The sequence below is a fragment of the Salvelinus namaycush genome, unplaced genomic scaffold (genome assembly GCF_016432855.1).
Source record: "Salvelinus namaycush isolate Seneca unplaced genomic scaffold, SaNama_1.0 Scaffold628, whole genome shotgun sequence".
In the NCBI taxonomy this organism is placed as follows: Eukaryota; Metazoa; Chordata; class Actinopteri; order Salmoniformes; family Salmonidae; genus Salvelinus; species Salvelinus namaycush.
In genome coordinates this window covers 48,262-62,305 of record NW_024061340.1, presented here as the reverse complement: position 1 = coordinate 62,305, position 14,044 = coordinate 48,262, and the positions used below count along the sequence as shown (strand labels likewise).

At 43.6% G+C, this 14,044-nt stretch overlaps 1 protein-coding gene across 1 annotated transcript in view; it reads right to left on the bottom strand.

The window, feature by feature from the left end:
- Positions 1–3,580: 3,580 nt before the first annotated feature.
- Positions 3,581–14,044, bottom strand: part of LOC120042173 (DNA (cytosine-5)-methyltransferase 3A-like) — a gene marked incomplete at its 5' end in the record, with an annotated part of 55,672 nt that continues 45,208 nt past the window's right edge. The window contains 2 exons of the mRNA XM_038987037.1: positions 3,581–4,137; positions 10,045–10,052. Coding sequence (XP_038842965.1) covers positions 3,996–4,137; positions 10,045–10,052 — 150 coding nt within the window. The remainder of the gene's footprint in view (positions 4,138–10,044; positions 10,053–14,044) is intronic.

Genomic DNA, 14,044 nt, shown 5'->3' with positions numbered 1-14,044 from the left:
TTCCAGAAGGTATCAAAATTGTCAATAAATGTTACACCCACAGAGCTGTAATAGTCTCGTAGCCAGTTATGGAGGGATACAAGTCTGCTGAAATGTTCAGTGCCACGATTTAGGGAGGGCAGATGGCCAGACATTATGGAGTGTTTGATTTAGGGAGGGCAGATGGCCAGACATTATGGAGTGTTCGATTTAGGGAGGGCAGATGGCCAGACATTATGGAGTGTTCGATTTAGGGAGGGCAGATGGCCCGACATTATGGAGTGTTTGATTTAGGGAGGGCAGATGGCCAGACATTATGGAGTGTTCGATTTAGGGAGGGCAGATGGCCAGACATTATGGAGTGTTCGATTTAGGGAGGGCAGATGGCCAGACATTATGGAGTGTTCGATTTAGGGAGGGCAGATGGCCAGACATTATGGAGTGTTTGATTTAGGGAGGGCAGATGGCCAGACATTATGGAGTGTTTGATTTAGGGAGGGCAGATGGCCAGACATTATGGAGTGTTTGATTTAGGGAGGGCAGATGGCCAGACATTATGGAGTGTTTGATTTAGGGAGGGCAGATGGCCAGACATTATGGAGTGTTTGATTTAGGGAGGGCAGATGGCCAGACATTATGGAGTGTTTGATGGTGTCAAGCAGAGACCCAATCAGTTCTTTAAAATCCATCTTCAGCTGTTCTGAGCTGCCCTTCATAATGTCATTGAACCCCACACGAACTATGACAGACTCAATTTCCTGATGCAGGGACTGAGACATTTCTCCCTGGTGAACTGCCCAATACAACGGCCGGAGAAGGGAATGGAGAAATCCGACCATGCCTACCCCTCACACAATTTGTTTAACCTTTCACAGGTTGATGAGAAGCAGGATAGCGTACATCTCTTCTTGGGCTTCTTGGGAGGAAATGGCGGGAGTCTTTTAGGTTCCAGTTGTTGTTGCTAGTCAACTTTCAGTGGAGCGTCTGAGCACCTTTCAGAATCCCTCCTAAAACCTCGCCTGTTTTGTTTTAGTTGTTAGTTCTCCCTTCTGTTCGAGTGACATTTTCATTTCTGGTTTTCTTGCGGGAATGTTTTTTACATTTTTTAAAAATTGAACCTTTAATTAACTAGGCAAGTCAGTTAAGAACAAATTCTTATTTGAGGAACAACTTTCAAAGCAGAATTACATTTCAATTGTTCCTCAACTATATAGTATGAAATACCATTTTGTAGCTCTGAGTCTCTACTTTTATCAAATGTAAAAAAAAAACACAATTTCAAATGATTTTGCTACATATGACTTTATCCAGGTGGTGGGTCACATAATTTAGCATATTAATTTTTTTAACTTTATTTAACTAGGCAAGTCAGTTAAGAACAAATTCTTATTTACAATGACGGCCTACCGGGGAACAGTGGGTTAACTGCCTTGTTCAGGGGGCAGAACAACAGATTTTAACCTTGTCAGCTCAGGGATTCAATCTAGAAACCTTCCCGGTTACTAGTCCAACGCTCTAACCACTAGGCTACTTTGGGACCATTTCTGTTGGTCTTGGGACTTGGACATTCTGAAATTTATTTGGGGCTAATTTAATTGTTTTTTATGAATTTATACACTTTAAATATAATATATAATTATTTTTCTCACTTTATTAATTTTGTCTGTCTTGCTTCAGTCACTCTCATAGGAAAACAGTATTTATTTTATATGGTAGCATAGTTTACAATCCAAGCTGATTGTTACAATGTTCCCACCAGACTGTTCCCACAACCTAATGAAACATTCTGGTAACCATTAAAGAACAGACTAAACACCAGGTGAATGTTTTTGACACTGTAAAAGAAAAGTTGTAGAATGAGCCACACAAGTGGACAGTTCTGGTGTTCTGGAACATATATTTTGTGATGTTCCCACCAGACTGTTCCCACAACCTAAAGAAACATTCTGGGAACCTTTTAAAGAACACATTACATATGTTATAGGAATGTTCTAGCAACATCATGCAAATGTTTTATACAAACATACACACTTTTGGGGAATGTTCTATTGTGGTTGTTAAATGTTACATGACATATCCTTGGAATGTTCTCTAAAAAACACATTTGATGAATAAATATATGATATCATCCTAATGTTACATAAAACCCGAACTAGAACTTAATGGGAATCTGAGCTAACGTTCTGGGAATGTTCACGGTTTGCTGGGGAGGAGGAAGGTATATGTACCACAATACACGATCAGTGTGCCAGACATTATCTCTAGGCTAAAACATGAATCCTTTATTCATTACAGGTTCAAGTACAAAGTTAAAATGCCTTTAGTTATTCTGCTTTAGTTATTCTGCTTTAGTTATTCTGCATACAAGAGTACATAATATTGCCTTTGACTCTCTACCACAACTAAATACAGCCATTGGAAAGACAACCTTATTCTAACTATAGATTTGATATATTCTAGATTTGTCATATTTTTATTTTAGCACCTTTTGAAACATCACCTCTTCAAAACACATTTCATTCCAGCCGTGAGAGGAGCTCTGTGCTCGGTCTCCACCCTGTTACAACTCTCAACGGGTGATACCCTCGTTGACTTATCACCTGTCAATCAAATAACCACCAGTAAATCACATCAAACAACAAATAAACATCCCACCCCCAAGCCCCTTCCCCTACAGTACAACAGACCACTCACTATACTGACAGATAGTAATTGATGGTAACCCAGAGTAACCATATTACCGTAAGCGAGCACCTTATGACATAACGCCCCACTGCACCATGGGAGACAGCTGTGTTTGCGCGTGATGGAGCACAGGGTTGGAAACAGCTCATCACAACTGTGTGTGTGTGTGTGTGTGCGTGTGTGTGTGTGTGTGTGTGTGCGTGTGCAGCAAACTGTGTAACCCACTAGTGTGATTGACTGCTGTGTAAACCTGGATTGTCTGTGCGCCACGAGACCACGTTAGCCCACTGAACTAAAGACGAGGCTCTCTCTGGGCGCTAACCTCGGGTCTCATCATGCTGAACTACCCCCACAACGCTTAACTGTAGAACACTGACCTCTAACCCCTCTGCTACGCTGCACTTAGAGACAGTAGAAAACAAGCTGCTACCTGAAGAGAAAGAAACACTGCAAACTAATGAAACTACTGAACAAAGACCTGGTAGTGACTTCTCTGTGTGTGTGTGTGTGTGTGTGTGTGTGTGTGTGTGTGTGTGTGTGTGTGTGTGTGTGTGTGTGTGTGTGTGTGTGTGTGTGTGTGTGTGTGTGTGTGTGTGTGTGTGTGTGTGTGTGTGTGTGTGTGTGTGTAGCACCATAGATGTGATTAACAGTACAGGAGGGAGATGTAGAGGAGATTAACCACCACTGAGTGTTGAAGCACCTTGTCAACTAGCACCATGGAATCTGAGGTGTGTGTGTGTGTGTGTGTGTGTGTGTGTGTGTGTGTGTGTGTGTGTGTGTGTGTGTGTGTGTGTGTGTGTGTGTGTGTGTGTGTATGTGTGTGTGTGTGTGTGTGTGTGTGTATGTGTGTGTGTAGCACCATGGAATCTGAGGTGTGTGTGTGTGTGTGTGTGTGTGTGTGTGTGTGTGTGTGTGTGTGTGTGTGTGTGTGTGTGTGTGTGTGTGTGTGTGTGTGTGTGTGTGACAGAGAGACTGGAAGAGAGACAGTCCATGTTGTCGGAGTATTGTTTTGTGGCTGGATAACAGGTTTAGTTTGTGATTGGTTAGCACCGGGGTGGGGGTGTTCCCTGGTTTGTGATAGGTAAACACCGGGGTTGGGGCGTATCCTGGCTTGTGATTGGTTAACACCGAGGTGGGGCTGGAACCTTTCTGGTTGGGCATCGGCCTGTGGGTCATGGGCGGGGCTCCAGGCTGAGAACTCTTTCAGTTGAGGTGTGTGTGTGTGTGTGTGTGTGTGTGTGTGTGTGTGTGTGTGTGTGTGTGTGTGTGTGTGTGTGTGTGTGTGTGTGTGTGTGTGTGTGTGTGTGTGTGTGTGTGTGTGTGTGTGTGTATTAGTTGCAGGCGAAGTACTCTTTGAGCGGGGCAAAGAGGTGTCGTATGACTGGAACGCTCCAGGACCGCCCCAACAGACGCTGTCTGGAGAGACGACTCATGTTGGACACATCTGTGTAGTGGACCGGGAACCCAAAAACCCTGCAGAGGTAAGAGGTCAGAGGTCAGAGGTTACAAAAGACAAAATATAACATTAATAGAAATAGTAGAACTACAGTAGAGACAGTATAACTGTATTAGAGATAGTAGAACTACAGTAGAGACAGTAGAACTGTATTAGAGATAGTAGAACTACAGTAGAGACAGTAGAACTGTATTAGAGATAGTAGAACTACAGTAGAGACAGTAGAACTACAGTAGAGACAGTATAACTGTATTAGAGACAGTAGAACTGTATTAGAGACAGTAGAACTACAGTAGAGATAGTAGAACTACAGTAGAGACAGTATAACTGTATTAGAGACAGTAGAACTGTATTAGAGATAGTACAACTACAGTAGAAACAGTATAACTGTATTAGAGATAGTAGAACTACAGTAGAGACAGTATAACTGTATTAGAGATAGTAGAACTAGAGTGGAGACAGTATAACTGTATTAGAGACAGTAGAACTACAGTAGAGACAGTATAACTGTATTAGAGACAGTAGAACTACAGTAGAGACAGTAGAACTACAGTAGAGATAGTATAACTGTATTAGAGATAGTAGAACTACAATAGAGACAGTATAACTGTATTAGAGATAGTATAACTACATCAGAGACAGTATAACTGTATTAGAGACAGTAGAACTACAGTAGAGACAGTAGAACTACAGTAGAACTAGATTAGAGACAGTATAACTAAAGTAGAGACAGTATAACTACAGTAGAGACAGTATAACTAGAGTAGAGACAGTATAACTACAGTAGAGACAGTAGAATTAGAGTAGAGACAGTAGAACTAGAGTAGAGACAGTAGAACTAGATTAGAGACAGTAGAACTAGAGTAGAGACAGTAGAACTAGATTAGAGACAGTATAACTAGAGTAGAGACAGTATAACTACAGTAGAGACAGTATAACTAGAGTAGAGACAGTAGAACTAGAGTAGAGACAGTAGAACTAGAGTAGAGACAGTAGAACTAGAGTAGAGACAGTAGAACTACAGTAGAGACAGTAGAACTACAGTAGAGACAGTAGAACTAGAGTAGAGACAGTAGAACTAGAGTAGAGACAGTATAACTACAGTAGAGACAGTAGAACTAGAGTAGAGACAGTAGAACTAGATTAGAGACAGTAGAACTAGAGTAGAGACAGTAGAATTAGAGTAGAGACAGTAGAACTAGAGTAGAGACAGTAGAACTACAGTAGAGACAGTAGAACTAGAGTAGAGACAGTATAACTACAGTAGAGACAGTAGAACTAGAGTAGAGACAGTAGAATTAGAGTAGAGACAGTAGAACTAGAGTAGAGACAGTAGAACTACAGTACATTTAAGTCATTTAGCAGACGCTCTTATCCAGAGCGACTTACATTTAACCTTTATTTAACTAGGCAAGTCAGTTAAGAACAAATTCTTATTTTCAATGACGGCCTAGGAACAGTGGGTTAACTGCCTTGTTCAGGGGCAGAACGACAGATTTGTACCTTGTCAGCTCGGGGATTTGAACTTGCAACCTTTCGGTTACTAGCCCAACGCTCTAACCACTAGGCTACCCTGCCGCCCCGTTATACAGTAGAGACATTATAACTGTATTAGAGGTAGTAGAACTACATCAGAGACAGTATAACTGTATTAGAGATAGTAGAACTACAGTAGAGACAGTATAACTGTATTAGAGATAGTAGAACTACAGTAGAGACAGTATAACTGTATTAGAGGTAGTAGAACTACATCAGAGACAGTATAACTGTATTAGAGACAGTAGAACTACAGTAGAGACAGTATAACTGTATTAGAGATAGTAGAACTGTATTAGAGACAGTATAACTAGAGTAGAGACAGTATAACTGTATTAGAGATAGTAGAACTACAGTAGAGACAGTATAACTGTATTAGAGATAGTAGAACTACAGTAGAGACAGTATAACTGTATTAGAGATAGTAGAACTGTATTAGAGACAGTATAACTGTATTAGAGATATTAGAACTACAGTAGAGACAGTATAACTGTATTAGAGATAGTAGAACTACAGTAGAGACAGTATAACTAGAGTAGAGACAGTAGAACTGTATTAGAGACAGTATAACTAGAGTAGAGACAGTAGAACTACAGTAGAGACAGTAGAACTACAGTAGAGATAGTAGAACTAGAGTAGAGACAGTAGAACTACAGTAGAACTAGAGTAGAGACAGTATAACTACAGTAGAGACAGTAGAACTACAGTAGAGACAGTAGAACTACAGTAGAGACAGTAGAACTAGAATAGAGACAGTATAACTATATTAGAGACAGTAGAACTAGAGTAGAGACAGTAGAACTAGATTAGAGACAGTAGAACTAGAGTAGAGACAGTAGAACTAGAGTAGAGACAGTATAACTAGAGTAGAGACAGTAGAACTAGAGTAGAGACAGTAGAACTAGAGTAGAGACAGTAGAACTAGAGTAGAGACAGTAGAACTAGAGTAGAGACAGTAAAACTAGAGTAGAGACAGTAGAACTATATTAGAGACAGTAGAACTAGAGTAGAGACAGTAGAACTATATTAGAGACAGTATAACTACAGTAGAGACAGTAGAACTGTATTAGAGACTGTATAACTACAGTAGAGACAGTATAACTAGAGTAGAGACAGTAGAATTAGAGTAGAGACAGTAGAACTAGAGTAGAGACAGTAGAACTAGAGTAGAGACAGTATAACTACAGTAGAGACAGTAGAACTAGAGTAGAGACAGTAGAACTACAGTAGAGACAGTATAACTAGAGTAGAGACAGTAGAACTGTATTAGAGACAGTATAACTAGAGTAGAGACAGTATAACTACAGTAGAGACAGTAGAACTAGAGTAGAGACAGTAGAACTACAGTAGAGACAGTATAACTAGAGTAGAGACAGTATAACTACAGTAGAGACAGTATAACTAGAGTAGAGACTGTAGAACTAGAGTAGAGACAGTAGAACTACAGTAGAGACAGTAGAACTAGAGTAGAGACAGTAGAACTAGATTAGAGACAGTAGAACTAGAATAGAGACAGTATAACTAGAGTAGAGACAGTAGAACTAGAGTAGAGACAGTATAACTAGAGTAGAGACAGTATAACTACAGTAGAGACAGTAGAACTAGAATAGAGACAGTAGAAATAGAATAGAGACAGTATAACTAGAGTAGAGACAGTATAACTACAGTAGAGACAGTAGAACTAGAATAGAGACAGTAGAAATAGAATAGAGACAGTATAACTAGAGTAGAGACTGTATAACTACAGTAGAGACAGTATAACTGTATTAGAGACAGTAGAACTAGAGTAGAGACAGTATAACTAGAGTAGAGACAGTATAACTACAGTAGAGACAGTAGACCTTGGCTATGCGCATGTTGATCTTAGGCTTGTGTGGGGCTGCTCGTCCATGGAAACCCATTTCATGAAGCTCCCAACGAACAGTTCTTGTGTTGGCATTGCTTCCAGAGACAGTTTGGAACTCGGTAGTGAGTGTTGCAACCAAGGACAGACGATTTTTACGCGCTGTGCGCTTCAGCACTCGACGGTCTCGTTCTGTGAGCTTGTGTGGCCTACCACTTTGCGGCTGAGCCTACACATAAAAAGGTCGCAGTTGTAAATGAGAACTTGTTCTCAACTGGCCTACCTGGTTAAATAAAGGTAAACTAAAATTAAAAATAAAACTGGAGCATTAGCATTTGTGGGTTCGATTACAGGCTCAAAATAGCCAGAAACAAAGACCTTTCTTCTGAAACTCATCAGTCTATTCTTGTTCCGAGAAATGAAGGATATTCCATACGAGAAATTGCCAAGAAACTGAAGATCTCGTACAACGTTGTGTACTACTCCCTTCACAGAACAGCGCAAACTGGCTCAGAATAGAAAGAGGAGTGGGAGGCCCCGGTGCACAACTGAGCAATAGGAAAAGTACATTAAAGTGTCTAGTTTGAGAAACAGATGCCTCACAAGTCCTCAACTGGCAGCTTCATTAAATAGTACCCGTAAAACACCAGTCTCAACGTCAACAGTGAAGAGGCGACTCTGGGATGCTGGCCTAGGCAGAGTTCCTCTGTCCAGTGTCTGTGTTCTTTTGCCCATCTTAATATTTTCTTTTTATTGGCCAGTCTGAGATGTTGGCAATATCAGTTGGTTTTGTGATGAAGATATGGCTTTTTCTTTGCAACTCTTTGCAATTCTTCTACAACTTGGAGTCCACCAAGATGTTTCTACAACTTGATTGGAGTACACCTGTGGTAAATTCAATTGATTTGACATGATTTGGAAAGGCACACACCTCTCTATATAAGGTCCTACAGTTGACAGTGCATGTCAGAGCAAAAACCAAGCCACGAGGTTGAAGGAATCGTCCTTAGAGCTCCGAGACAGGATTGTGTCGAGGAACAGAACTGGGGAAGGGTACCTAAATATTTCTGCAGTATTGAAGGTCCCCAAGAACACAGTGGCCTCCATCATTCTTAAATGGAAGAAGTTTGTAACCACTAAGACTCTTCCTAGAGCTGGCCACCCGGACAAACTGAGCAATCGGGGGAGAATGGCTTTGGACAGGAATGTGACCAAGAACCCGATGGTCACTCTGACAGAGCTCCAGAGTTCCTCTGAGGAGAATGGAGAAGATTCCAGAAGCAAATGATCTCTGCAGCACTCCACCAATCAGGCCTTTATTTTAGAGTGACCAGACGGAAGCCCCCCCTCAGTAAAAGGCACATGACAGCCCGCTTGAAATTTGCCAAAACGAACCTAAAGGATTCTCAGACCATGAGAAACAAGATTCTCTGGTCTGATGAAACCAAGATTGAACTCTTTGGCCTGAATGACAAGCGTCACGTCTGGAGGAATCCTGGCAAAATCCCTACGGTGAAGCATGGTGGTGGCAGCATCATGCTGTGGGGATGTTTTTCAGCGCCAGCGACTGGGAGACTAGTCAGGATCGAAGGAAAGATGAACAGAGCAAGTACAGAGAGATCCTTGATGAAAACCTGCAATCAGATGCTCAGGACCTCAGACTGGGGAGAAGGTTCACCTTCCAACAGGACAACGACCCTAAGCACACAACCAAGACAAAGCAGGAGTGGCTTGGGACAAGTCTCTGAATGTCGTTGAGTGTCCCAGCCACAGCCCGGACTTCAACCCGATCGAACATCTCTGGAGAGACCTGAAAATAGCTGTGCAGCGACGCTCCCCATCCAACCTTACAGAGATTGAGAGAATCTGCAGAGAAGAATGGGAGAAACTCCTCAAATACAGGTGTGCCAAGCTTGTAGTGTCAAACCCCTGAAGACTTGAGGCTGTAATCGCTGCCAAAGGTGCTTCAACAAAGTACTGAGTAAAGGGTCTGAATACTTATGTAAATGTAATATGGGGTATTGTGTGTAGATTGATGAGGGGGAAAAAGCGATTTAATACATTATAGAATAAGGCTGTAATGTAAAAAAATGTAGGTTAGGGGTCAGGGGTTACTTCTCCATCTCAGTATAGTTAGGTCAGGGGTTACCTCTCCATCTCAGTATAGTTAGGTCAGGGGTCAGGGGTTACCTCTCCATCTCAGTATAGTTAGGTCAGGGGTTACCTCTCCATCTCAGTATACTTTGGTCAGGGGTTAGGGGTTACCTCCCCATCTCAGTATAGTTAGGTCAGGGGTTAGGGGTTACCTTTCCATGTCAGTATAGTTAGGTCAGGGGTCAGGGGTTACCTCCCCATCTCAGTATAGTTAGGTCAGGGGTTAGGGGTTACCTCTCCATCTCAGTATAGTTAGGTTAGGGGTCAGGGGTTACCTTTCCATCTCAGTATAGTTTGGTCAGGGGTTAGGGGTTACCTCCCCATCTCAGTATAGTTAGGTTAGGGGTCAAGGGTTACCTCTCCATCTCAGTATAGGTAGGTCAGGGGTTACCTCACAATCTGAGTATAGATAGATCAGGGGTCAGGGGTTACCTCACCATCTCAGTATAGTTTGTTTAGGGGTCAGGGGTTACCTCCCCATCTCAGTATAGTTAGGTCAGGGGTCACCTTTCCATCTCAGTATAGTTAGATCAGGGGTCAGGGGTTACCTCCCCATCTCAGTATAGTTAGGTCAGGGGTCAGTGGTTACCTTTCCATCTGAATATAGTTAGGTCAGGGGTCAGGGGTTACCTTTCCATCTCAGTATAGTTTGGTTAGGGGTCAGGGGTTACCTTTCCATCTCGGTATAGTTTGGTTAGGGGTCAGGGGTTACCTCTACATCTCGGTATAGTTAGGTTAGGGGTCAGGGGTTACCTTTCCATCTCAGTATAGTTAGGACAGGGGTCAGGGGTTACCTCTCCATCTCAGTATAGTTAGGTCAGGGGTCAGGGGTTACCTCTCCATCTCAGTATAGTTAGGTCAGGGGTTACCTCTCCATCTCGGTATAGTTTGGTCAGGAGTCAGGGGTTACCTTTCCATCTCAGTATAGTTAGGTCAGGGGTCAGAGGTTACCTCACCATCTCAGTATAGTTTGGTTAGGGGTTACCTCTCCATCTGGGTATAGTTAGGTTAGGGGTCAGGGGTTACCTTTCCATCTCAGTATAGTTTGGTCAGGAGTTAGGGGTTACCTCCCCATTTCAGTATAGTTAGGTCAGGGGTTAGGGGTTACCTTTCCATGTCAGTATAGTTAGGTCAGGGTTCAGGGGTTACCTCCTCATCTCAGTATAGTTAGGTCAGGGGTGAGGGGTTACCTTTCCATCTCAGTATAGTTTGGTTAGGGGCCAGGGGTTACCTCCCCATCTCAGTATAGTTAGGTTAGGGGTGAGGGGTTACCTTTCCATCTCAGTATAGTTTGGTTAGGGGTCAGGGGTTACCTCCCAATCTCAGTATAGCTAGGTCAGGGGTCAAGGGTTACCTTTCCATCTCAGTATAGTTTGGTTAGGGGTCAGGGGTTACCTCCCCATCTCAGTATAGTTAGGTTAGGGGTCAGGGGTTACCTCTCCATCTCAATATTTTGTTAGGTTAGGGGTCAAGGGTTACCTCTCCATCTCAGTATAGGTAGGTCAGGGGTTACCTTACCATCTGAGTATAGATAGATCAGGGGTCAGGGGTTACCTCACCATCTCAGTATAGTTTGGTTAGGGGTCAGGGGTTACCTCCCCATCTCAGTATAGTTAGGTCAGGGGTCAGGGGTTACCTTTCCATCTCAGTATAGTTAGGTCAGGGGTCAGGGGTTACCTTTCCATCTCAGTATAGTTTGGTTAGGGGTCAGGGGTTACCTTTCCATCTCGGTATAGTTTGGTTAGGGGTCAGGGGTTACCTCTCCATCTCGGTATAGTTAGGTTAGGGGTCAGGGGTTACCTTTCCATCTCAGTATAGTTAGGACAGGGGTCAGGGGTTACCTCTCCATCTCAGTATAGTTAGGTTAGAGGTCAGGGGTTACCTCTCCATCTCAGTATAGTTAGGTTAGGGGTCAGGGGTTACCTCTCCATCTCGGTATAGTTTGGTCAGGGGTCAGGGGTTACCTTTCCATCTCGGTATAGTTTGGTCAGGGGTCAGGGGTTACCTCTCCATCTCGGTATAGTTTGGTTAGGGGTCAGGGGTTACCTTTCCATCTCAGTATAGTTAGGTTAGGGGTCAGGGGTTACCTCTCCATCTCGGTATAGTTTGGTCAGGAGTCAGGGGTTACCTTTCCATCTCAGTATAGTTAGGTCAGGGGTCAGAGGTTACCTCACCATCTCAGTATAGTTTGGTTAGGGGTTACCTCTCCATCTCGGTATAGTTAGGTTAGGGGTCAGGGGTTACCTCTCCATCTCAGTATAGTTTGGTTAGGGGTCAGGGGTTACCTCTCCATCTCAGTATAGTTTGGTCAGGGGTTACCTCTCCATCTCAGTATAGTTAGGTCAGGGGTCAGGGGTTACCTTTCCATCTCGGTATAGTTAGGTTAGGGGTCAGGGGTTACCTCTCCATCTCAGTATAGTTAGGTCAGGGGTCAGGGGTTACCTCTCCATCTCAGTATAGTTTGGTCAGGGGTCAGGGGTTACCTCTCCATCTCAGTATAGTTAGATCAGGGGTCAGGAGTTACCTCTCCATCTCAGTATAGTTAGATCAGGGGTCAGGGGTTACCTCTCCATCTCAGTATAGTTTGGTTAGGGGTCAGGAGTTACCTCTCCATCTCAGTATAGTTAGATCAGGGGTCAGGGGTTACCTCTCCATCTCAGTATAGTTAGGGGTCAGGGGTTACCTCTCCATCTCAGTATAGTATAGTTAGGGGTCAGGGGTTACCTCTCCATCTCAGTATAGTATAGTTAGGGGTCAGGGGTTACCTCTCCATCTCAGTATAGTTAGGTTAGGGGTCAGGGGTTACCTCTCCATCTCAGTATAGTATAGTTAGGGGTCAGGGGTTACCTCTCCATCTCAGTATAGTATAGTTAGGGGTCAGGGGTTACCTCCCCATCTCAGTATAGTTAGGTCAGGGGTTAGGGGTTACCTCTCCATCTCAGTATAGTTAGGTTAGGGGTCAGGGGTTACCTTTCCATCTCAGTATAGTTTGGTCAGGGGTTAGGGGTTACCTCCCCATCTCAGTATAGTTAGGTTAGGGGTCAAGGGTTACCTCTCCATCTCAGTATAGGTAGGTCAGGGGTTACCTCACAATCTGAGTATAGATAGATCAGGGGTCAGGGGTTACCTCACCATCTCAGTATAGTTTGTTTAGGGGTCAGGGGTTACCTCCCCATCTCAGTATAGTTAGGTCAGGGGTCACCTTTCCATCTCAGTATAGTTAGATCAGGGGTCAGGGGTTACCTCCCCATCTCAGTATAGTTAGGTCAGGGGTCAGTGGTTACCTTTCCATCTGAGTATAGTTAGGTCAGGGGTCAGGGGTTACCTTTCCATCTCAGTATAGTTTGGTTAGGGGTCAGGGGTTACCTTTCCATCTCGGTATAGTTTGGTTAGGGGTCAGGGGTTACCTCTACATCTCGGTATAGTTAGGTCAGGGGTCAGGGGTTACCTTTCCATCTCAGTATAGTTAGGACAGGGGTCAGGGGTTACCTCTCCATCTCAGTATAGTTAGGTCAGGGGTCAGGGGTTACCTCTCCATCTCAGTATAGTTAGGTCAGGGGTTACCTCTCCATCTCGGTATAGTTTGGTCAGGAGTCAGGGGTTACCTTTCCATCTCAGTATAGTTAGGTCAGGGGTCAGAGGTTACCTCACCATCTCAGTATAGTTTGGTTAGGGGTTACCTCTCCATCTGGGTATAGTTAGGTTAGGGGTCAGGGGTTACCTTTCCATCTCAGTATAGTTTGGTCAGGAGTTAGGGGTTACCTCCCCATCTCAGTATAGTTAGGTCAGGGGTCAGAGGTTACCTCACCATCTCAGTATAGTTTGGTTAGGGGTTACCTCTCCATCTGGGTATAGTTAGGTTAGGGGTCAGGGGTTACCTTTCCATCTCAGTATAGTTTGGTCAGGAGTTAGGGGTTACCTCCCCATTTCAGTATAGTTAGGTCAGGGGTTAGGGGTTACCTTTCCATGTCAGTATAGTTAGGTCAGGGTTCAGGGGTTACCTCCTCATCTCAGTATAGTTAGGTCAGGGGTGAGGGGTTACCTTTCCATCTCAGTATAGTTTGGTTAGGGGCCAGGGGTTACCTCCCCATCTCAGTATAGTTAGGTTAGGGGTGAGGGTTACCTTTCCATCTCAGTATAGTTTGGTTAGGGGTCAGGGGTTACCTCCCAATCTCAGTATAGCTAGGTCAGGGGTCAAGGGTTACCTTTCCATCTCAGTATAGTTTGGTTAGGGGTCAGGGGTTACCTCCCCATCTCAGTATAGTTAGGTTAGGGGTCAGGGGTTACCTCTCCATCTCAATATTTTGTTAGGTTAGGGGTCAAGGGTTACCTCTCCATCTCAGTATAGGTAGGTCAGGGGTTACCTTACCATCTGAGTATAGATAGATCAG